The 26,024-nt window shown below is 42.1% G+C and overlaps 1 protein-coding gene across 1 annotated transcript in view; it reads right to left on the bottom strand.

Moving 5' to 3' along the window:
* Positions 1–26,024, bottom strand: part of FGD6 (FYVE, RhoGEF and PH domain containing 6) — a gene marked incomplete at its 5' end in the record, with an annotated part of 111,645 nt that overhangs the window by 57,509 nt on the left and 28,112 nt on the right. Inside the window, 1 exon segment of the mRNA XM_079714795.1 lies at positions 14,467–14,617. Within this exon segment, the coding sequence (XP_079570921.1) occupies positions 14,467–14,617 (151 nt within the window).

Genomic DNA, 26,024 nt, shown 5'->3' on the forward strand with positions numbered 1-26,024 from the left:
CTTGCCTATGAGAGGCTTAGTGTTTATTTTACTAGATTTTAGAAAGTGAAATCTCATTAGAGATAGGTATCTTAATACTCTGAAACTTAAGCTATTTCCCTAAAGCTTTAAGTAAAACATGCTTTAAAACAAACACACCAATATAAAATCTGAAACTGCAGTTCAGTACCAACTTCTTATGCCTGAGATTTTTAGAGCCCCTTTAAAACAATTTTTAGGGGGACTTCGCTGGTGGTCCAGTGGTTAAGAATCCACCTTCCAATGCAGGGGACATGGGTTCCATCCCTGGTGGGAACTAAGATCCCACATGGCGCAGGGCAACTAAGCCCCAGCACCGCAACTAGAAAGCCCAGCTCGTGCCTCAACTACAGAGCCCGCATGCTCTGGAGCTTGCACACGACAACTAGAGAGGAGCCCACGCACCGCAAGGAAAGATCCCACGTGCCACAGTTAAGACCTGACACAGCCAAAAATAAATAAATAAATAAAAATTTTTTAGGACTTCCCTGGCAGTCCAGCGGTTAAGACTCCGCGCTTCCATTGCAGGGGACATAGGATCCATCCCTGGTCGGGAGCTAAGATCCCACGTGCTGTGTGGCCTGGCTCAGCCACAAAAAAAAAAATTTTTTTTTAAGTTTGTAGCCTTCTGGATTATGGTGTTTTCCAAGAAGATACAGCACACAGTGACTTTGTGTAGATTTCAATGTAGCAGTTTTGAGAAAAAGACTTAAGCATGATAATGTATGCACTTGAATATGCATCCTATTGTAAAAAGCCTCCAGGCGGATAAACTAAATTATTAGTGGTAGTCACTCACAGCTGGGCAGGATTAGGAGGCGTGAGGATGAGGGAATCTTTTGTATGCTTCAGTTTTTACAGGATTGGCTACGGAAGTTGCAGGTTTGATGCAAAGTGAAAGGTAGGCATCTTGTTCAAAATTATTAAGACTATCAAGATTGTGACTGTAGAGCATCAGAAGAAGTGAGGGCCCTGTGTGATACAGGTTGCTGGCTCATGATGCTGCCCCCAAGCCTTTATAATTTTTATTAACCTAATTTTTTATTGAGGTATAGCTGATTTACAATATTATATTAGCTTCAGGTGTACAACATAGTGATTCAAAATTTTTATAGATTATTCTCAATTTAAAGGAATTATAAAATATTGGCTATATCCCCTGTGCTGTGCAATATATCCTTGTAGTTTATTTATTTTGTACATAGTAGTTTGTGCCTCTTCATCTGCTACCCCTATCTTGCCTTACTTCATTATCTGCAAAAAAAATTGTTTTTACCTGCTTCCAGAATTTCAGTGTCAGAACCAATGTATAAAAATAGATGCAGTTTAGGGCTTCCCTGGTGGCGCGGTGGTTGAGAGTCCGCCTGCAGATGCAGGAGACATGGGTTCGTGCCTGGGTCCGGGAAGATCCCACATGCCGCGGAGTGGCTGGGCCCGTGAGCCATGGCCGCTGAGCCTGCGTGTCCGGAGCCTGTGCTCCGCAACGGGAGAGGCCACAACAGTGAGAGGCCCGTGTACCGCCAAAAAAAAAAAAAATAGATGCAGTTTAATGAAAGGATGCTCAACATCACTAATCATTAGAGAAATGCAAATCAAAACTACAATGAGGTATCACCTCACACTGGTCAGAATGGCCATCATCAAAAAATCTACAAACAATAAATGCTGGAGAGGGTGTGGAGAAAAGGGAACCCTCTTGCACTGCTGGTAGGAATGTAAGTTGATACAGCCACTATGGACAACAGTATGGAGGTTCCTTAAAAAACTAAACATAGAACTTCCATATGACCCAGCAATCCCACTACTGGGCATATACCCTGAGAAAACCATAATTCAAAAAGAGTCATGTACCACAATGCCCATTGCAGCACTATTTACAATAGCCAGGACATGGAAGCATCCTAAGTGTCCATCGACAGATGAATGGATAAAGAAGATGTGGCACATATATACAATGGAATATTACTCAGCCATAAAAAGGAACAAAACTGAGTTGTTTGTAGTGAGGTGGATGGACCCAGAGACTGTCATACAGAGTGAAGTAAGGAATAAAGATGCAGATGTAGAGAATGGACTTGAGGACACGGGGAGGGGGAAGGGTAAACTGGGACGAAGTGAGAGAGCGGCATGGACATATATACACTACCAAACATGAAATAGATAGCTAGTGGGAAGCAGCCCCATAGCACAGGGAGATCAGCACGGTGCTCTGTGTCCACCTAGAGGGGTGGGATAGGGAGGGTGGGAGGGAGATGCAAGAGGGAGGAGAAATAGGGATATATGCATATGTATAAGCTGATTCACTTTGTTATACAGCAGAAACTAACACACCATTGTAAAGCAATTATACTCCAATAAAGATGTTAAGAAAAAGTTATTATTAAAAAGAAATAGATGCAGTTTAACAATGAATGAAGCTCTTCTGAAAATTACAGTTTAATGATTTTTTAAAGTATGTCTGTTTATGTTCTGTATACATTAAAACACTTTTATTAAGCTAAAACATTGGTGACATTTAAATGAGTAAATAGGAAGAGGATTCCTCAAGGTTTTACACCATGTTAAAATTTAGTTTTTTTTTTTTTTTTTTTTTTTTTTTTTTTTTTTGCGGTACACGGGCCTCTCACTGTTGTGGCCTCTCCCGTTGTGGAGCACAGGCTCTGGACATGCAGGCTCAGTGGCCATGGCTCACAGGCCCAGCCGCTCCGCGGCATGTGGGATCCTCCCGGACCGGGGCACGAACCCGCGTCCCCTGCATCGGCAGGCAGACTCTCAACCACTGCGCCACCAGGGAAGCCCAAAATTTAGGTTTTTAAAATTATAATCATTTCTATTCTCATAAGAGGTCACACAGATATAGATATAAGAAATATAAGAATTTTATTTTTAGATTTCTTTTTTTTTTTTTAATTATTATTTATTTATTTATTTTTATTTATTTATGGCTGTGTTGGGTCTTCGTTTCTGTGCGAGGGCTTTCTCTAGTTGTGGCAAGTGGGGGCCACTCCTCATCGCGGTGCGCGGGCCTCTCACTATCGCGGCCTCTCTTGTTGCGGAGCACAGGCTCCAGACGCGCAGGCTCAGTAATTGTGGCTCACGGGGCCAGCTGCTCCGTGGCATGTGGGATCTTCCCAGACCAGGACTCGAACCCGTGTGCCCTGCATTGGCAGGCGGACTCTCAACCACTGCGCCACCAGGGAAGCCCTAGATTTCTTTTTTTAGTGTATCGAAAACTACTGAATCGAACATGGTAGTAGAAGTCCTGGAAGTGAAGGAGATGAAACACAAGGAATATATAAAGTGAGAACTGGACCAAGAGCAGAATCCCAAAGAATACCCATTTAAAACAGGGATTTGCCAAGCTTCAAAGTTGATTATTACCAGAGTTGGGACGAGAACACAGATTTCCCAATATCTCACCCAGAAATTCTATTACACACTGAATCTCTCTTCATTATCTGCTGCTAATCATGGCATGTCCCTACAAACATTCACTGCTAAACATATACCCACGTATATCTCCTCTCCTCTCCCCTCCAGATTTTACAAATCCAAACATTCTGCAATATTTGGTTTAAATCTTTTTATGAAACAAATTATTATATATAACATTAAAGTTCCCCTCCTTCTCCAGGAGTAAACACTAATGTCACAGTGTGCATTTGTTGCTTCCATGTTTTCATATTTTACTACAGAAGAATTTACATACAATATCAAGAAATACTAAACCTCCATCAGAATATAAGTATTGTTATCCAAAAAATATTCAAAGTAAGCTATGAAATCAACTACTTACAAAAATAATCTTATTTTTTTTTTTTGCCGTGCCGCGCGTCATGCGGGATCTTAGTTTCTTGACCAGGGATTGAACCCATGCCCCTGCATTGGAAGCATGCAGTCTTAACCACTCGAACGCCAGGGAAGTCTCCAAAAATAATCTTTAAAGAACAATCAGTTATTAATTCAGAGTGAGTAATAGTCTGGTCTAATTAGCCTTGCTACTTGACTTTAGCTCCCAAACTCTATTTTTTTTTTTTTTTTTGCGGTACGCAGGCTTCTCACTGTCGTGGCCTCTCCCATTGCGGGTGCGCAGGCTCAGCGGCCATGGCTCACGGGCCCAGTCACTCCGCGGCATGTGGGATCTTCCCGGACCGGGGCACGAACCCGCGTCCCCTGCATCGGCAGGCGGACTCTCAACCACTGCGCCACCAGGGAAGCCCTTAAACTCTATTTTTTAAAGGGACAATTAGATAGATGAATTTGACCCCTATCCCCCATTCATTCCTCTTTTCTAAGACAGGTTGTTGAATGATTGCTACTAACAGGTTGGATAAGTTCTGCTCAACTGAACAACTCCATTCACTTACCTTTTAAACGACATGTAGATAACATTCCTCAGGAGCAGTCCTAAGCACAGCCTCATCTTAAAGACCATGTATCAGTCATGCACTAATAACCATGGCTAGGTATGCCATACACGTATACACACACAGAGAACTGTTATTTTGAAAAATATTTTAGCAAATCAATGCTAACTTTTTTTTTTTTTTTTGCGGTACGTGGGCCTCTCACTGCTGTGGCCTCTCCCGCTGTGGAGCACAGGCTCCGGATGCACAGGCTCAGCGGCCATGGCTCACGGGCCCAGCTGCTCCGCGGCATGTGGGATCTTCCCGGACCAGGGCACAAACCCGTGCCCCCTGTATCGGCAGGTGGACTCTCAACCACTGCGCCACCAGGGAAGCCCCTTTCTAACTATTATAATGATTTCTCTATGTCGTCTGTAGCTAGGAAGCAAGTTTAAGATTTGTAAAATACAGTATGTCTTTTAAAAATTAGAAAGCCAGAAGAAATGCATTAAAAATTAAAAACAGAAACCTAAACCACAGAAAGAACTGAAGCCTTGGTACTGCACGCTCAATTTTCAAATGATGTGAGGTCCCTTAAAGGTCAAGAGGAGGTTTTATTACTAGCTTTAAATAAATCTAGGCACACTACAGGTGCTAAAACATTTAATAAGTAGAACCACTTAAAATGTGTATCAGCTCTATACAAAATTTTCAAGTAGATGTACTTTATTTTTGGCATCTACCTTTTATTTCCTTTCCTCTTTTTATCACTCTCCCCTTGTTAAGACTCTACTCTGAACCTTTTTCTTTCCCCCCTCTTCAGGACCTTGCTCTGCCGGGGCCTGGGTTAAAGAGAACTGTGCAGAGTGACTCTATAATAATGTTATCCCTAGGCAGATATTATAGCAGGGGACAACAATACCTTAACTTAGGAGAACAACTATGGTGGGCCTGACATTCCTCATCTGTAAAATTAGAGTGTTGCCAGTCAGAATGGCCATCATCAAAAAATCTAGAAACAATAAATGCTGGAGAGGGTGTGGAAAAAAGGGAACACTCTTGCACTGCTGGTGGGAATGTGAATTGGTACAGCCACTATGGAGAACGGTATGGAGGTTCCTTAAAAAACTACAAATAGAACTACCATATGACCCAGCAATCCCACTACTGGGCATATACCCTGAGAAAACCATAATTCAAAAAGAGACATGTTCCAAAATGTTCATAGCAGCCCTATTTACAATAGCCCAGAGATGGAAACAACCTAAGTGTCCATCATCGGATGAATGGGTAAAGAAGATGTGGCACATATATACAATGGAATATTACTCAGCCATAAAAAGAAATGAAATTGAGCTATTTGTAATGAGGTGGATGGACCTAGAGTCTGTCATACAGAGTGAAGTAAGTCAGAAAGAGAAAGACAAATACTGTATGCTGACACATATATATGGAATTTAAGAAAAAAAATATGTCATGAAGAATCTAGGGGTAAGACAGGAATAAAGACACAGACCTACTAGAGAATGGACTTGAGGATATGGGGAGGGGGAAGGGTAAGCTGTGACAAAGTGAAAGAGCGGCATGGACATATATACACTACCAAACGTAAGGTAGATAGCTAGTGGGAAGCAGCCGCATAGCACAGGGAGATCAGCTCGGTGCTTTGTGACCGCCTGGAGGGGTGGGATAGGGAGGGTGGGAGGGAGGGAGACGCAAAAGGGAGGGGATATGGGAACATATGTATATGTATAACTGATTCAATTTGTTATAAAGCAAAAAAAAAAAAAAAAAGAATTAGGCTAGACACTTGCATTGTGAATTGAGCCTGGCAGTAGCTCATCTTCATGCAAACGTATGCAGACATGGAAATAAGGCTTCCCCTGCTGACCGGGCACACACGACCCACCAGACAGATTGCCTAGAACTTCTCTTGCTGTGCTTGCCTCATTCTCCTCTGTGATAAAATAAAGCTGAGACATTAAAGCAGATGAGGCAAGATTCTCTGGTTAGATACTGGGAGGTGACATGTAAGAGAGACCTTTGCAGAGGAAACCTGTTTGTTCCCTAAGGCAGCGAAGCCCGTGCCCGGGGATCTGTGTGTTAGCCTAAAAGTCTTTTGAGCAGTTAAAATACATCCTCTTATCAATGAGAGAAGACCAGCAGGTGGGGGAGGTTGAAAGATGAGAAAGAGGGAGCAGAGAGTAGAAACTGTAGCATGCACCCCAGGATGCACAGGAAGTGTCTGATTTATCATCCCAAAGACATCTGAACGTGACTTCTCTTTTTACCATCAAGAATTCCACCTCCTGTCCATAGCCACCTATATAACCCAGATTTCTCCTTCTCCTTAGGGTCGCTTTGCACCACATCTGGTTCTCTGTCCCCTATATGTGCAATCCTTAGCTGGTAGTGATGCTCTTGAACCTTGGGAGGGGTTCTGCACTCCCCAACATTCAGGGAAAGGAAGGTCTATCTCTCATGCAAAGCAATCTGGCAGACTCTTTTAGATGTTTTTTCAAAGCCAAAGCAGCTCAGAGAAGTGTGCACTGGTCTCCCTGAATAGCAGAGCCAGTTCCTCTAAAAACAGCTTTCTTCCAGAGAACCCACAGTGAGACAGTTCACTGCAGATTTTCCTCAAAACTGAGCTCCCACCAACAGCACTGTTCTTGCTGCTCCCTGTCGTTTCTCTGAACCCACTCCAGCCTCCAGCAGGGATAGATTCTGGGAAGAGCCAGAGGCCCACACTTTCTTCTGTTCTGTGGTCTTCGTTCCGCCCTCCTGGCCTCAGGGCTCGAGAGGGGCCATCTCTACCTAGCACCTCATCTTCATCTCTGTCCCATCTTCTTCCGTTTTTGCTCTGTACCTCCACTTAGTGTCATCCCGAGTCTCATGCCCTTGGCTATAACAGGTAAATTTAGTTGCCAGAGAAAGGTTGTGGATGGACTTAAACGTCAAATCATAAATCAAAAGCATCTAGGGGAAAAGGTAGCCCCATTTTCCATCTAGCCTCACCTCAACCCCATTGTTTATCTGAGGTGGGGAGATAAACAATGGTTTATCTGCTAAACAAAGCAAAAAAAAAAAAAATTAGAGTGTTGAACTTTCAACCTTAAAATTCTGGTATTTAAACATTAAATATCTCAGATCTCAGGTGTTGCATGGCAAGTCAGTGAGACAAAGGGTGACAGTGATTCAGAGGCAGCACTGGGAGTGGTGACTATAAAGTATGTGTGTCTTTTCTAGAAGCTGAGATTATAAATTTTGGGGAAAAAATGGTAGGTACTGGCATAAAGACAGATGTGTAGATAATAGGAAAAAAATTGAGAGGTAAACCCTTAAACTTATGGCCAATGGATTTTTTTTAACTTCTTTTTTTTTATTTTTTTATTTTATTTTATTTATTTATTTTTTTGGTGGTACACGGGCCTCTCACTGTTGTGACCTCTCCCGTTGTGGAGCACAGGCTCCGGACGTGCAGGCTCAGCGGCCATGGCTCATGGGCCCAGCCGCTCCGCGGCATGTGGGATCCTCCCGGACCGGGGCACGAACCCGTGTCCCCTGCATCGGCAGGCGGACTCTCAACCACTGCGCCACCAGGGAAGCTTCTTTTTTTTAATGTATTTATTTATTTGGTTGCCCCAGGTCTTAGTTGAGGCTTGCAGCCTCCTTAGTTGTGGCATGTGAACTCTTAGTTGTGGCATGGATGTGGGATCTAGTTCCCCAACCAGGGATCGAACCTGGGTCCCCTGCATTGGAAGCACGGAGTCTTAACCACTGCGCCACCAGGGAAGTCCCTGGTCAATGGATTTTTGACAAAGTTGTCAAGGCAATTCAATGGAAAGATAGTTGGGTTTTTTTCTGTATTTTCAACAAATGGTTGAAAATTGCTGGAACAACTGGATATCCACAAGCAAAAAGATGAATTTATACTCTACCTGACACCATATACAAAAATTAACTGAAAATTTATCATAGAGTTAAATGTAAGACCTAAAGTTATAAAGCTTCTAGAAGAAAATCTTTGTGACTTTGGTTTAGGCTAACAGTTTTTAGATACAACACCAAAAGCATGATCCATAAAAAAAAATATATTGATAGACTGAACGTCACACGTTAAAATTTTTTTATGCTTCAAAAGACACCATAGGGACTTCTCTGGTGGCGCAGTGGTTGGGAGTCTGCCTGCCAACGCAGGGGACACGGGTTGAAGCCCTGGTCCGGGAGGATCCCACATGCCATGGAACAACGGAGCCCGCGGCACAGCTCTTGGGCCTGAGTGACACAACTACTGAAGCCGGTGCCTGGAGCCCGTGCTCCGCAACAAGAGAAGCCACCGCAATGAGAAGCTCACGCACCGCAACGGGGAGGGGCCCCTGCTCGTTGCAACTAGAGAAAGCCCATGTGCAGCAACGAAGACCCAACGCAGCCAAAAATAAAAAAATAAAAAAAAAAAGACACCATAAAGAAAATAAAAAGATATGCCATAGGTGAGAAAAAATACTTGCAAATCATGAATTTTGTATCCAGAATACATAAAAAATTCTTATAATTCAATAAAACTCTGTTAAAAATGGGTAAAAGAGGTGAATAGACATTTCACTAAAGAAGATATAAGAAGAGCCAATAAGTATTATGAAAGATGTTTAACATAATTAGTCATCAGGGAAATGCATTAAAACCACAATGAGATATCACTTCATACCCACAGAATGGCATAATCAGAATTTAGAAAATAGCAAGTATTGGTGAGGATATGGAGAAACTGGAACCTTACGGTAGCCCTTACTCACATATTGTGATTTAGGGTTTTAGCTGTCTCCTAATATCACTGAAGGCAGAGTTTATGTTTCTTATCCTCCTTGTTATTCTGAGATCATTGCCAAAAGGAAGAATGTACCATTTTTACTCCATCATTTAAAAATCTGACGTTAGTAATTCAATATCCATAATTTGATAGCAAGGTTAGTAGTAGAAAACAGCTCCACCGTCAGCTAATTCATTGCTCTACAGCTGTCTGAAAACATTACTGATCACTAAAACCACCAGGCAGCTCTTAAATTTCAGATTCCTAGGTAACTGTCTTGGAAATTCTGATTTCATAGTTCTGAAACGGGGCATGAAAGTAGATGTTAGAAGAGGAGATTAAAGATAAATAAGAAATAGCTCCAGGGCTTCCCTGGTGGCGCAGTGGTTAAGAGTCCGCCTGCCGATGCAGGCGACACGGGTTCGTGCCCCCGTCCGGGAAGATCCCACATGCCGCGGAGCGGCTAGGCTCGTGAGCCATGGCCGCTGAGCCTGCACGTCCGGAGCCTGTGCTCCGCAACAGGAGAGGTCACAACAGTGAGAGGCCCGCGTACCGCAAAAAAAAAAGAAATAGCTCCAGCCTTCAAGAAGTGAACAAGGGATCAAACCATATATACAAATAACTATACATAAGGACAACTATGAAATGTGCTGATATCTTGAAGGAGGGAAGGATCATAATCGGGGAGTGGTGTAATCATAATCAGGAAAAGATTCATAAAGAATAACGCATTTTAGGGGCAGGACAGGAATAAAGACGCAGATGTAGAGAATGGACTTGAGGACACGGGGAGAGGGAAGGGTAAGCTGGGACTAAGAGAGAGTGGCACGGCCTTATATACACTACCAAATGTAAAACAGATAGCTAGTGGGAAGCAGCCATCTAGCACAGGGAGATCGGCTTTGTGCTTTGTGTCCACCTAGAGGGGTGGGATAGGGAGGGTGGGAGGGAGAAGCAAGAGGCAGGAGATATGGGGATATATGTATATGTATAGCTGACTCCCTTTGTTATAAAGCAGAAACTAACACACCACTGTAAAGCATTATACTCCAATAAAGATGTTAAAAAAAAAAAAAAGAATAAAGCATTTGATGGCCTTCAGTCACTCGTTGCTACGTACTGTATATACCTACTGGCCAAAGCCAGAAACCTGGACCCTACTTTCTTCTCCACACTCTATGATCACAATTATCAAGCCCTGTTGATTTGTGCTTCTGAATATTTTATTAATCCTTTCCTCTCCTTCCATATTGCCTCCTTATTTCTTGCCTACATTACTGCAGTAACCTAGGAAGTGGCTTCCTTGCTCTAGATTTACCCCACTGTAACCCATTCTCTCCACTGCCACCAGAGTACTAGTTCTAAAATGCAAATATGAGCACATTAGTTCTCAGGTTGAGCTACATTAGCAGCTCCCTATCACCTATGGGCAACAAAGACTGAACTTTCTTTGCTGTGTTTAGAAGACACTCCACAATGGGTCTCGTTATCTTCACTAGTTTCATTCCTACTCCTCCACACTGTGTATCCAGCCGAACTGCAACCACGTTGCAACTCCAAGTGTGCTCTGCCCTTACATGTCTGTCCTTCTGCTTCAACATCCCTCCTCACCACCTCCCCCTCTCCTAAAGATTTCTGCTTGTCATATTTCAACTCATCCTTTAAGGTGACAGGCACTCAAAGGATTCCTCCTTTATGAAGGCTGCTGCCTTGATATGCTCTCCCTACCATCCCCAAATGACAAGATTATTCCCTCTTTTTTTTTTTTAAATTTTTTTTGGCTGCACCGCTCAGCATGTGGGATCTTAGTTCCCCAACCAGGGATTGAACCCACGCCCCTTGCAATGGAAGTGCAGAGTCTTTAACTGCTGGACTGCCAGGGAAGTCCCAAGATTATTCTCTTATTAGTGGAGAATTTTTAGGGCTTAACCCAGTGGATTGTGTTTATTTGCTGACACGTCTGAATTCTCTCTAGTCTGTGATCTTATTCACCCTTGCCCCCTTCTGTGCAGAGCGCAGAGCCTGGTTCACTATGCACTTAAGATGCCTGAATAAGCAAGTGTACAAGGGTGGCTGCCACCTTCTCAGAATCTAAGACCAGAGCACATTGCTTTTGAATATGTGTTGAGTAACATGAATATGTAATCTGAAACAAACAAAAAGCTCATTATAGCTATTTCATCATGTAAAAGAGTAGGGTCCTGGACTAGACAATTAAGGCCTTTTGCAATTCTAAAATTCTAGGAGTCTGTGTATTCAATTGTCTACTTTACCTTTCAAAGTAGGAAGACTATAGAGCTAAAGAGGGACAGTATATCAGAAAACGATTCAGTGGATTACAATCATTTTCAAAATAGAAAGTCAAAGATAACCAAAAACCAAAACAAAATAAAAAGCTCTATATTAACTTCAACTTGTAAGAACAATGATTCTGACCCAAGTCAAACAATGATGTAAAACTGCGAGAGAGAGGCCTTATTTGGTATCTTAACTTTTCAGTTAATGAAAGTCCTCACTTAAATTACAACGCATTTCAAAGGAGACTGCCTGTTAAATAAATGCATCTACCCAAAGTATACAGTCATGGAAGCTGAAACATGGACCACAAATGAAATTACTTTGTCAAGGCCATAAAATAATTCAAACAAATTCCAAAACAGAACCTTTGCTCTGAAATCCAGTTTTATGTTCCGATCTCCTGATAACAGCCCAGACCCAGCTTTGTAAATTCTTAACTCTGTTCTCCTCTTTTCATATTTGTTCACTACAAGTAAAATTCAGTGAAATTTATCCATTACTTTTAAACAGAATTCATAAAAGGCCTCTGCTATATTACTCAAGAGTTCTACTAAAAAACTGAACAACCAGATCTGCCTGAGAAACATCTCCTTATCATTAAATTATCCCCAAAATGAGGTGACACATGATTAACTTCTAAAAAACAATATTCTCTTAGGTTTTCGCATCTCTTTGTGAGTGTATATATCAGATGAGCTATTTTACAAAGAAAATTTGGGGGTAAAAACGGCAGGGAAGTCAATATTTAGGAGGGGTGAACAGTGGTGAATATTCTAACCACAATGAAGCAGAATGAACAGATCTCATTTTTAAACAATCATTTATTAAGCACTGAAAGTAAAGACCAAAAAATATAAAACTAAAAACTTGGAGGAAAGAAAAACAAATTAGCATGGCTATTCACCCCCACCCCAAACATGTTCCATCAACATGTCAGATTCTGGGGACTTCCCTGGTGGTCCAGCGGCTAAGACTCCGTGCTCCCAATGCAGGGGGCCCGGGTTCGATTCCTGGTCAGAGAACTAGATCCTGCATGCCGCAACTAGGAGCCCACATGCCGCAACAAAAGATCCCGCAGGGTGCAACTAAAAGATCCCACGCGCCACAACTAAAGTTCCCGCATGCCTCAACTAAAGATCCTGCGTGCTGCAACTAAGACCCAGCGCAGCCAAATAAGTAAATAACTATTTAAAAACAAACAAACAAAAAAAATCATTCAGATTCTGGGACCTATACCAAGTTATTAGCAGAGACAGATTTAGGTTAAAAACCTCACTTCAGGAGGTTCCAAGGCAAGTTACTTAACCTGTTTTTAAAACTCCTTTTCTTCATGTGAAAAGGAGAAAAACAGTACATATGTTATATCTATATCCTAGGATGATTTTGAAGATTAAATGTAATAACCTGCACATAGATAAGCACAGACACACAGGTGTGGTGCAGGGGTAATTTTCTTCCTTTAATGGTGGTACTTTTATGTTTCCAGGAATAACCTTTTGAACATCAGCTTGCTTTTCCTTTACAAAGTTAAGACAAGAGCACAGCAGCACATGTTCTTTCTTTTCTCCTCCTACTAAGACTGAGTCTGGCACTTTCATGAGGGAATGTTACTGGCATCTAGACACATATCAGTGATATGCCCATTATATGTCCATGGACTATGGTACCTGTTATGGTTTGAATTACGTCCCTCCAAAATAAATGTTCAAGTCCTAACCCCCAGGACCTCAGAATGTGACCTTATTTGGAAACAAGGTTGTTTCAGATGTAATCAGTAAGTTAAAATGAGGTCATATTGGACTATGGTGGGCACCTAATCTAATCTGATTGTTGTCCTTATAAGAAGAGAAGACACAGACACACACACATGAAGGGAGCACACCATGTGACTGAAGTGCTGTAGCTATAAGCCAAGGAACTCCAAGGATTGCCGGCAAACCACAAGGAAGAGGAAAGAAAAGATTCTCCCTTACAGGTTTCAGAGAGAGCATGGCCTTGCCAACATGTTGATTTTGGAATTCTGACCTCCAGAACTGTTAAACAATAAATTTCTGTTTTCAAGCCACTCGGTTTGTGGTAGTTTGTGACGACTTCCCTAGGAAACTAATACAACCTACCACAAACACAACTATAGAAGTATATTATACGTGTTTATTTATTTATTTTATATATTTATTTTTGACTGCATTAGGTCTTCGTTGCTGTGCAAGGGCTTTCTCTAGTTGCGGCGAGCGGGGGCTACTCTTGGTTGTGGTGTGCAGGCTTCTCGTTGTGGTGGCTTCTCTTATTGCGGAGCACGGGCTTTAGAGTGCAGGCTCAGTAGTTGTGGCGCACGGGCTTAGTTGCTCCGCGGCATGTGGGATCTTCCCGGACCAGGGCTCAAACCCGTGTCCCCTGCATTGGCAGGCAGATTCTTAACCACTGCGCCACCAGGAAGCCCTATACATGTTTAATGTGCATAAACTTTCTTGACTTACGAAGTGTTTTGGCAACTATTATCCTGTTTGAGCCTCAGAACAACATTACTGTCCCATTGTATAAACTGAGAAACTGAAAATCAAAGAAGTTATAAAAGAAGATCTCTTCCTATGCTTCTACACCAAAGACTTCTTTTAGAAACTGCTATCACCTTCTTTCCTTGAGTTATTAGTTGGCTAAAGCCACATTTGTGGCCCATCCTGGGCTGATGTACATAGGACTACATGATATGCATGACTATACTTAGCACTATCATTTCCCCTTTATCAGGATTTTTAATTTTCTTTAACACCTTTATTGAGATATAATTTGCATTCCATACAATATATTTTTACACTTTTAAAATGTATAATTCAATGGTTTTTAATATATTCAGGGTTGTGCAACCATCACTGCAATCTAACTTTAGAACATTTAGAACAGGGATTTTATGCCTATTATGTTAATAAATATTACTTCTGAGTGTCCTGAGAGGCCAACAAACACAAAAGTAGAAATATTTAAATACCAACAACATACTTGTTTATCTTCCAGCAGGTCAGGCTCCCCTTTACTAGAAGCAGAGCTGACATTGTCTTCATCAGAACTGCTGATGACTTCCTCTTCATCTGAAGGAAGGTCACTAAGACGAAGGTCCAGATCATTGTGTCCCTCCTGGGATGCTCCAGAACTGCTGCAATAGAGAGCATCTCATTAGTCACCTTTGAGAACAAGGAATGCTACCAAAAACAAACTGTGTGATGTAAGCAAGGCACATCTAAGGGATTTCGAGGGATAAAAAGAGTCAGATCAACAAAACTCTCCCTTCCCCTTCCCTATCTCAGTTGTCCAAAACCCAAATTACTTTTGGGTTTAAAATGGATCATCTTGAAAAACATGCATTTTTACAAAAAACTAGTGAATGTAACATAAAAGAAGCAGACTCACAGATACAGAGAACAAACTAGTGGTTACTAGTGGCAGGGGGCAGGTACAACATATTGGGTATAAAATAGACTCAAATGTATTACACAACATGGGGAATATAGCCAAATGTTTTGTAGTAACTGTAGATGGAAAGTGACCTTTAAAAATTACATAAATTTTAAAAATAAAAAAAAACCAGCATGTATTTCTGTGATAGGAAGGTGGGTAAGGAGCAAGTTTCCCAGCTGCACCCATCCTATCCCTTAACTCTAGACAATCAGGTCTCTACTAGCACAAACCAAAAAGCCTCACAGGAGGTGAGCTGGGTTACCAACCATGTTCATGTTCCAACATTAGAAGAGGTGCTGCTTCTTTGGGCCTCAGTGGTTTGCTTTTGTTTTGTTTTTTTTTAAAGCAAGTAACAAATCTACAAGGACTGGGAGGTAATGATGATGATCATAATGTACTATTGTGGACATGTGCCCACCTCTCTGGTTATCACCAATTGCCTTTCATGTAACCACATCACAAGACATGGGAAGGAATGAGATGGGCACAAATTCTCCAGCTTACTCCAGACCTGCTAAATCAGAAACCCTAGAGGTGCAGGGCCCCCAAGGGATACAGGCTAAAGTTTCAAAACCCCTGTACCAGGCCATTTACCAACTGCTTCTCGTCAGCCTGTCATCAACAACATTTCTCAGATCTAACATTTTTTAGATCTCTCGAATCTAAAAGCCACTGTTGCAGTCCAACCTGTGGGGGGAAATTCCATAGGAAAGTTCCCAAGAAAGGCAACAGAAATAATTCTTTCTGGCTTTAGTTGTAAAGAGTCAGGAACAAATTGCCTGTAGCAACTGCTTTCCTGTCTGCAGTCAACAGAATACCTGCAGAGGACTTCCCTGGTGTCGCCGTGGTTAATAATCTGCCTGCCAATGCAGGGGACACAGGTTTGAGCCCTGGGCCGGGAAGATCCCATATGCTGCGGAGCAACGAAGCCCATGTGCCACAACTACTGAGCCCACGTGCCACAACTGCTGAAGCCCACGCGCCTAGAACCCGTGCTCCACAACAAGAGAAGCCACGACAATAAGAAGCCCACGCACTGCAACGAAGAGTAGCCCCCGCTCGCCGCAACTAGAGAAAGCCCGTTCGCAGCAACAAAGACCCAATGCAGCCAAAAATAAATAAATAAAGAATACCTGCAGAATAGAAGAGTCAGGAAAAGATCCATAGAAAATCGTCAGGGGAAATACTCAGGCAGAATAAAGAGACAGTTGCATTTCACTCTAGCAGGTTCCTTCCTCAGGTCATGGGCAGGTCACTCAACTGCCAAGCTTCCTACAAGTTATGAGAATTTCAACTGGGAATCTTAAAAGCTGAAGATAAATTTTCTTCCAGTTCCTGATTACACATTGTAGGATACAGACTTGCCTCAGAAGCCATTCCTGGAGCCTGACAGTTACACAAACTAGTTGGATGGAGGCAGAATGCCAAAAGGAACACTTCCTTCTGCTAAAGATGGGGTTTCCTATTACTCAGTGGCTGGGGGCCTCAGGGAATCATATCACAGCCTCAATTAGGTGGGTGCATATCTTATCATAGCTCCCCATGACATGGAGAAGACTCACCCCGGGGTGGGGTGGGGGGGTGGGGAACAGAAGCTTTCTAGTCAAATCACTGGCAAGATTCGCTTGTCTCTGGGTGCCGGGATAGGAGCCCCACCCAGCTGGGAAATTAGTTGATTTAGATGACTGACAGTAAATGAGTTAGGATGTACAGACTGCAGGATCCATCCATATAAACAGAAGAAAATATACCTTCAACCTGTTTTTATCTTAATTCGTTATCTCTTCAACTCTAAAGAGATACTCTGAAACTCTGCTACTCAAAACATATTCAATCTAGTAGCAGCTTCAGCATCACCAGGAAGCTTTTTAGAAAAATAAAACCTCAGTCCCTGCCCCACCCCACTGAATCAGAATCTGGTTGTAACAAAACCCCAGTAATTTGATTTTTTGGACCAGCCCATCTGTGAGCTCTTTTGGACTCAACAGTATAAAAATTTCAAATAATCAGTAATAGGGCTGTGGCACCTGTGAGGAAATGTAGGTTTATTTTGTCTAAAGAGCGCTGAGAGGTGTTTCCTGGATCAACATTCAGAGAGCTATTAAGAAGATAGTAACCAGTTAGTTGCCACATCTATTAGGAATATAAATGTTTACAAAAGTTAACAGTTAAGAACAAGGGGACAAATAAATAAATAAGCTTTAAATATTAAAAACATGGATCAAAACCTACCGCCATAAAACTTTGGGAGATTTTAGTTCTGAAAATTGCTTACCTACAGAAAACCTTCCCTGACTGCCCCCTTCCTATCACAAATTAGTTTACCTGGCTTTTCTCAATCCTACGTGATCTTACTCCGTGGTATATTTGTTTCTCTCATGAAAATGTAAACTCCCAAGGACAAGGCAATTCTCTTTTTCAGTTGAATCCCCAGCATACTACTTGATATGTAATAGGCACTCAACAAATTTTTACTGAATGAACAAAATGATATTAGAAACCAATGTGTATTAAATTTCAGAACTTCCAATAGTATATATGGTAGTGGTGATCACAAAGAAAGGTTTGGGGGGAATACTGGAAAAACTGTATGGTTTAAAGGAGAAGGGACATCTGGACATCATAATCAATGGTGTAGAAGTGGGAATGTTGGTATTCACAAAACAAACAAAAAAAACATTTTGGCTACAAGCGGAATCTCCTGTAAGGAATTAACGGAAAACAAGCTTGGAGAAGACGACAGGTGCCAGGCTGTCAAGGAGCATGAACAATAGCTAAGGAGTTTATACTCATCTTGTAGGCCTTCAACGAGGAGACTCAAATCTTCCAGTAGACCTCAAAGATTTCCTTACTATACCTCCAAGTTTGTCACTACCATACTTCTTTCTTGTTAGTGCCAACAGAGATGAAAAGGGCACCTCCTCGGTCAGTCAAGCTGTGTAAGCACAGCACCTTCCACCCCACCCCCACCAACCAGAGGAAAGGATATCCTTGTTTATTAGCATCAGTGAGATCACCTTGATGATCTCACAGCTTAAGTGGAAGCTAAAGGAGCTCCCCACATACCTGAATGGTAAACAGTAGAAACCAATTATGATTTCTGAAGCTTAGGAGGCAGGAAAGTGAGTGCAGCAAAATGGGGTTTTAAGAGTATTAATCTTGTAACCCAAAACCAATGAACTAAGGGTGAAATGGAGGTAGGCACAGTGACAGAAGTGGAGGAAGATCTAGGAGTTAATTTCAATAGTGCAGGCAGCCTGCGCCAGGGTGGCTACATCAGGAATTGAGAGGAAGGGTTGTATGTAAGAAGAAGAAAAATCACCAGAGCTAGGGTAAAGAGGAGGGGGAGAAACTCAAGTCTTCCTTCGAGGTTTCGTGAACAGTCACCAGCAAAATGAGGGTGACATCAATCGAAACAAAAATATGTCAACAAAGGATCTGATTTTAAAGGAAAGATAATGGGGTCAGCAACAAAATCAGGAAAGACGGTACCTAGTATCCACATACACGTTCACCTCTAAATGATTAAACAGAAAAAACCTGTTGATTAATCTATTTTCCCATATAACCGTGAACCGCTTTCAAAGCCATCTAATAATTTTAGATTCCTGAGGATGAAACATGGATTCCTTACCTATGCTGCTCCTCCATTCCTTACACTTCCTTCCCACTGTCAGAAGATAAATCCTAATACAGTCTACTTTTAGGGTTAAAGGAACAGGACACAGTGTTTCCTCCACACTTTCCTGCCTAGTTATTACATAATTTGATAAATGAAGTAGAGGGCGGTAAGCTGCAACAACAACCAGAAAGAGCCAAAACCGGGCTCTCCTTCCCCAGCCCATCCTTTCCAAGTCAGATTTGCTTCTAACAGGGAAGAAGCCTGGTTTCCAGAAAATAATTTCTTTTTTCCAAGTACACGGGGATAAAAACAGAGACAAGTAAAGCCAGAAGTAAATTTCTACTCATTAGGCAACTGTTCCTTCAATTCCACGTGCCAAGGATCCTTGCATTTGGAGTGATGATTATTTACTGCCATCACTTTTTTAAAAAAATTACTTATGTTATTTTCTTTTTCAAAAGATTTAATTTTATTTATTTTGGGCTGCATTGGGTCTTCCCTGCTGCACACGGGCTTTCTCTAGTTGCAGTGAGAGGGGGCTACTCTTCGTTGCGGTGCACGGGCCTCTCACTGCGGTGTCTTCTCTTGTTGCAGAGCACGGGTTCTAGGCGCGCGGGCTTTAGTACTTGCGGCACATGGGCTCAGTAGTTGTGGCATGCAGGCTTAGCTGCTCTGTGGCATGTGGGATCTTCCCAGACCAGGGATCGAACCAATGTCCCCCCGCACTGCCAGGCCGATTCCCAACCACTGCGCCACCAGGGAAGTCCCCAAAATTACTTATGTTATTTTCTGTATATAAACAGCACATCTTATACTGGAAGTACATCAAATTTCTCTTTCAGGTAAGATGTCACATCAAGGATGATCTCATTTTCAAAAGAAACGGTCTTTTAAAAAATAATTAATCCATTTCCTCGAAGAGTTTTTAGGAACATAAAACCTGCACAGTGCCAAGCCAGGCATAAAAGTTGCCAGGGTTCACCACGGAAACATCCTTGTGAAACTCTATTAAATTAAAGAGTCCAGCAAGGGGAGGAAAGAGGCCAAGGATGGCACAAAAAGGAAAAGGGGAGCAAAGTTAACTGAAGAATGCGTTCAAAGCACTGAAGCCTGTTCTCAGTTGTTGACAAATCCAGTTATCTTTTTCCTCTCTGCCTGTGATTTTATTCTGAACCCCATAAACAAAGAATACTCCATGTACTTCCTCCCAAATGTGAAGAAAGAAGTTCATGCCAGTATTCTCACCTTCAAAGTTTCTTTCTCATTTCCAAGTCACAACATATAAACCTAAACTTCTGTCATCTCTCTCCACCTCTTCTTTCTACTCCTGGACCAAACTGAACAGAACCTGCTAGTCCTCAGGATGTCAAAATTCTTTTGCAAATGCTGTCTCATTATGACTTGGTGACTACGTGTTTCCTTTGGCTGCTTTCATATTTATCACAGAATGAGTGGGAAAAACTACCAAGGAAAACTTGAAGGATGAACAACACTCCATGGAAAAGTTAGCAAAAAAATTTAAAAATAAGTTATGTATTATAATATGCCAAGTATATGAAATAGGTTTACAATTTTCACTGGAAAATTGTTTCTATTTAGTTTCCCCAGAAAACTTTTTACTCTTTTACTTCAATTCCCTTATGGAACTGCAGATTCCAGTGTCAGGTTGAAAACCATGCATCAAATCAACAAAAAACAATTTAAAAACCATTCCTCTTCTTATTTTCAGGTCCTCTTCTCAATTATGCAGTACATGTGGAATTTTCTCTACCCCCTACTCACATGATTTTCCTGGGAACTACCCATAAAATAAGCAAGTTTTCTCTCTACTTCTTTCAGGAAACATGGCACAACTTGGGAATCAGCCCTACAGAGGCATTTTCATCCTCTAATAAAGCAAGACTCATATATTCGTGTCATGTTTTTATGTTTTCCAAACGCAGGATCTTGCATAATTATTACTATTAATTTTTAATTTATTTTTACTTTATTTGTTTTATTCTTGGCTGCATTGGGTCTTCGTTGTGCACATGGGCTTTCTCTAGTTGTGGCGAGCGAGGACTACTCTTCTTTGTGGTGCGAGGGCTTCTCATCGCGGTGGCTTCTCATGGCGGTGGCTTCTCTTGTTGTGGAGCATGGGCTCTAGGCGCACGGGCTTCAGTAGTTGTGGTACGCGGGCTCAGCAGTTGTGGCTCACGGGCTCTAGAGCGCAGGCTCGGTTGTGGTGCACGGGCTTAGTTGTTCCGCGGCATGTGGGATCTTCCCGGACCAGGGCTCGAACCCGTGTCCCCTGCATTGGCAGGGGGATTCTTAACCACCGCGCCACCAGGGAAGCCTGCAAAATTACTTTAAGTCCATGCAGAGCCAGGGTGACAGAACATAAAAGCCAAGAAATAACACAGAGTCTGAAACAAACTTATCTGACTTCAACAAAAATCAGGTTTATCAAGTGTGACCCTCTGCGCTGAGAGGCAAACCAAATCATCTGATAGGTCTTCTCCATTACTAACTGCTTTGACTAAAAATAAACACTGATGCTTCCATAATATGTAAGACTATAGATGGCTGATGCTCTGACAGCTGAAGAGCAGAAATCCCCACCCCTGCTTCCCCTCCACCCCCCCACCCCAGTATCTTGGAGTGCCTAAAGTTTAGGGCAAACTTCAATTTAAACAATTAATGATTTTATTATCTTGATTTCAGTAAAAAAATATATATAATTTAACGTATATTAACTTTTTGGAATTAAACATTTTGATTAATAACCACAGAATAGGGACTTCCCTGGCTGTCCAGTGGTTAAGACATTGCCTTCCACTGCAGGGTGTACAGGTTCGATCCCTGGTCAGGGAGCTAAGATCCCACATGCCCCACGGCCAAAAAACCAAAACATAAAACAGAAGCAATACTGTAACAAATTCAAAGACTTTAAAAAAAATGGTCCACACTAAAAAAAAAACAAAAAACCCCCACACAATACAAATAAATAAAATCACTAAAATACGGGATAGCACAGCAGGAATTTGTTACCAAAAAGAAGTGTGAAAACAAAAACAAAAACTTGCAGTGTAAAATGTACACAATTAGTGTTTTTACTCATTGGTTCATTAATTTTAGAGGTGTTAACCACCAAGCCTTTAAAACTAGCAAGCTGCAGTTCTATGGCTTCAAAAAAAGAAAACACAGAAAAATATCCAGTATCCCCTGAAATATAGACTAGAGGATTATTTTAAAACTGGCTTTGGAAAAAAACAAAACAAAACAAAACAAATAAAAACAGCAACAACAACAACAAAAAACCTGGCTTTGGGTGACTCTGTAGGAAGGAAAACCAGGCTTTAGTGATGAACTTTGAAAAACAGGCCTGATTAATTTTACAGGGACAACTTCTACCCTTATAAATACCATTACCATTCCCTTCCCCAGAAATGCATTTATTACTAGGATTCTTAAAAGTGTACTCTACTGACAAAAACAAAATCAGGATAAGTACCTGAGGCTGCTATTTAAAATATAGTCATCGAAGAAAAACTCTGAAAACTGGTTAAAAACCAAATGGAATTCAAAATTCCTTAAAGTAGAAGAGAACCTACCCAGATGTTCACACCCACTTTATGTAAGCAGATTTTAGAGTCAGTAAGGTTTAAGGACAGATAAGCAGTTTTAAAAGGAGTTTCCATCAATGGCCATTAATAGGAGACTGGTTAAATAAATTGGGCACATCCATACAATGAATTACTAAACAGCTGTTTAAAAATGAAATAGGTCTATGTACAATGATACAGGTTGCTCTCCAAGAATACTGCTAGATTAAAAAGAAGTCAAGGCACACAGCAGTGTGTATCCATCTGTGTAAAAAGGAAAAACACACATATATATGTGTGCATGTGTGTATATACATATATATGTATGCATATAAAATGTAGACACACAGGCAGGCAAACACAAATATGCTGATAGATATCTCTAGAAAGAGTCAGAAGAAACTGATAACAATGGTTGCCTCTGAGACTATGGTCTGAGATCAGACAGAGACTTCATTATTTACCCTTTGGTGCTTTTACAATAAAAACGTTTCTATTTACTTTTTCAAAGACAACACACACACACACACACACACACACACACACACCCCACAAACTCAGAAACTTTGATAAGTTTTATAAAAGATGGTTCAGAGCACCAACTCTTTAGAGATAGCTTATTTCTTCACAGGGAGATGAGAATTATATTTAGAAAAAAAAAAGAAAGAAAGAAAGAAAAGGAAGTAAGGAAGAAAAAGAGAAACTCCTGTTCCTTCCTCCCCACACCCCAGGTTTAGATTTCTGCACTTTTTTTTTTTTTTGACCGTGCCACAGTGCTGTCAGGGCTGTAGGAGAATTCCTGGCCTGGATCTTAATTCCCCGACCAGGGATCGAACCCGTGTCCTCTGCAGTGGAAGCACAGAGTCTTAACCACTGGACCACCAGGGAAGTCCCAGATGTCTGCACATATTCAAGATTGCCTTTATTTTTTCCCTTTTAACTACTTCTTACGTGGGAAAGTTACATAGACTATGCCTTCCCTTACAGCCTGTAGGGGCTTATTTAGGAAAGCCATTAGCATGAGTCTCCAGATAATAGGTAGGAGGACTGACCTTCTGACTAGGCAGCTGACAGCTTTAAAAAGAGAAAAAGATGTTGTAAACGGATTGTTCAACAGTCTGTAGGGGCCACAGAGTAACCACACAACTGTTGAGGAGACCACAGTAAACAGCACCATACTATTAGGCATCTCCCGCAGTGCTGTCTGGATTGTGGGAGAACTCCTGGCCTGTAAGGATCATGCCCTCCAGGGTTCCTGGTCCAATCTTAAAGACAAAGAAGGAGCCCAAGGCCAATCACAATCCAACAGACCCTCCTGCCCCTCAGGCTCAGCTGGGAGGTGTCTGGTTAGAGCCTGAGCTGTTCCTAGCCACAGTGGAATAAATTGTTATAAACATGCCTACTGAAACAAGGACTGGCTAAAATAAGTACCAAACATTTAATTACCAGCAATTTTGCTTTCTTAGGGGGGTTGAGGAATGATTCTTTAAAATGCTCTTCAAGAAATATAGATAGAGGGCTTCCCTGGTGGCACAGTGGTTGAGAGTCCTCCTGCCAATGCAGGGGACGCAGGTTCGTGCCCCGGTCCGGGAAGATCCCACATGCTGCGGAGCGGCTGGGCCCGTGAGCCACGGCCGCTGAGCCTGTGCGTCCGGAGACTGTGCTCCACAATGGGAGAGGCCACAGCAGTGAGAGGCCCGCGTACCACAAAAAAAAAAAAAAAAAAAAAGAAATATAGATAGAAATTTGTAATACAAATAGAAAAGCATTCTACTGAGTTAAGAATTGCCTCCAAGTAAAATGTATAGCAGGTTCCCAATCCAGTTTTCTCATTGTGGCAAAGATGGTATTTATTTTGTTGAAAAATTTTAAAAATGTCTAAATAAAGTTATATTTTGACTCAACATCATTTCTTCTCTTTACTTCCTCATTATGTAATGTGTAACTCACTAGTACCAGACCAAATAAAGGCCACTAGATATAATGAGGTTGGGATGAATACACGCAGACACTTCATATTTAGACACACACACACATTTATTGTACCTATATACATATATTTTCACATATATATTTTATAATATTTAATATATATAAAACTACTATGCCATTTATTTCAATAAATATTTACTGTGGACTTATTATGCATCATTTTTTAGGGGTTGGATGAAGATAATCTAATAGAATTAGTCACAGATAATGTTCAAAGTGTAAATGTTATTGGTTGCTTTTCTTTTCACCTGCTAATTGAAACTTTATTAAACTGATAAAGGCAAAAGGAATCAGTATAATCACAGTAAGTAGGGTAAAGGCAGGGACCATTTTCTAAAAAGAGAACTGGGGCTTCCCTGGTGGCGCAGTGGTTGGGAGTCCGCCTGCCGATGCAGGGGACACGGGTTTGTGCCCCGGTCCGGGAAGATCCCACGTGCCGCGGAGCGGCTGGGCCCGTGAGCCATGGCCGCTGAGCCTGCGTGTCCGGAGCCTGTGCTCCGCAACGGGAGAGGCCACAACAGTGAGAGGCCCGCGTACCGCAAAAAAATAAATAAATAAATAAGTAAAATAAAAAGAGAACAACTAAAAGTAAGTGTATGCTAAATGCTAAAGGCAGTGCACAGGCACTAAGGGCTACAGAACCAGAGAAAGAAGTAGCCCATGCAGACCGGGGCAGTCAGAGAGGTGGCAGGGTACAGGCACTTGGGAGAGAGGACTCCAGTGAATGGAAGGAGGAGCAAAGGCCTCCGAAGTGGGAGAGGACTGGAGGGGAAATACTGTGAGCAAAGGCTTGGAGCAAAGGCTTGGAGGTAGGAATGGAAGTGATGTGGAGGGTGATGAGGGGCGAGAGGCGAGTGCATTTCTGTGTGATGAGAAGTTGGAGATTCACTAGTTAGAAAGAGGTTCCTCCTGCTAACACGGCTAGCAAGCAGGCAAGACAGAAGAGACATCATCCATCCATGAAGGGAGCTGGGGACTCAAACCCAACCCCTCCCCTTGGCTTTATCAAGTTCTAACACTAGAGCAGGGACCCTAGCGGGGGAGTCAGGCTAGGGGAGTGAGAGTGGGTGGCGAGTAGGAAGAGGTGAACAGCTCACCCTCTGACTGCCGACTCTAACAGGGTGGCCATGTGTTTTTGTGTCAATCATTGTGTCAATCATCACACACCACATTGCTTCTGCTACTGGCTCTTCATCATACTCCTAAGTCACTGAAAAGGTGGTGAGACTTTTGGAAAATATGACCCGGCCCTCTGCCCATGCTCTTGATTGTGACTCAGTATGAAACCACTATGGTGTTCTGCCTTGACGTCTGGGGAAAACCAAGAGGGCCCAAAGGGCCTACCTACAAGCTGCTCTTCCCACTCCGCTCCCTCAGATAAGGTCCCCAAGCCAAACAACCTTCTGTACCACAGGGACTGCTCTGGCTTATCCCTGAGTAGAGGATTTTAATTCCTTAGTCAAACTAGTCAATCACATCTTCCCCTGGAAACCAGGGTCACCTCACCCTCTTGATACTACAAAGTGTGCCTACTACAGCCCCTGGTGGTTCCCTCTGTCCCCAAGTGCAACCTCCACGTGGCCCTGTGTGGCATGCTATGTCCTCCTCCCCTAAGGTGTGTGTGACCGACAAACTGCTATCAATCTCATCTGTCCAGTGTCATGTCCCATCCTCGACCCTCCCTCACCAACAGAGTGAATAGGACATAATTAAAACAACCACCAAAGAGGGTGCCAATTTCTGGGATCCTTAAGCACAAAGCAGGTGCACTGGTGGTTTCTGATAGGATTATCCTGAGAAATCATATCGAAGGGTATACGAACATAGCTTCATGAATACCTAATTATACTTTGCATATACATCTAAACAGACTCTGCCTGGATAAACTCAAGCCATTCTCAAGT

Source organism: Hyperoodon ampullatus, assembly GCF_949752795.1.
Source record: "Hyperoodon ampullatus genome assembly, chromosome: 11".
Lineage (NCBI taxonomy): Eukaryota > Metazoa > Chordata > Mammalia > Artiodactyla > Ziphiidae > Hyperoodon > Hyperoodon ampullatus.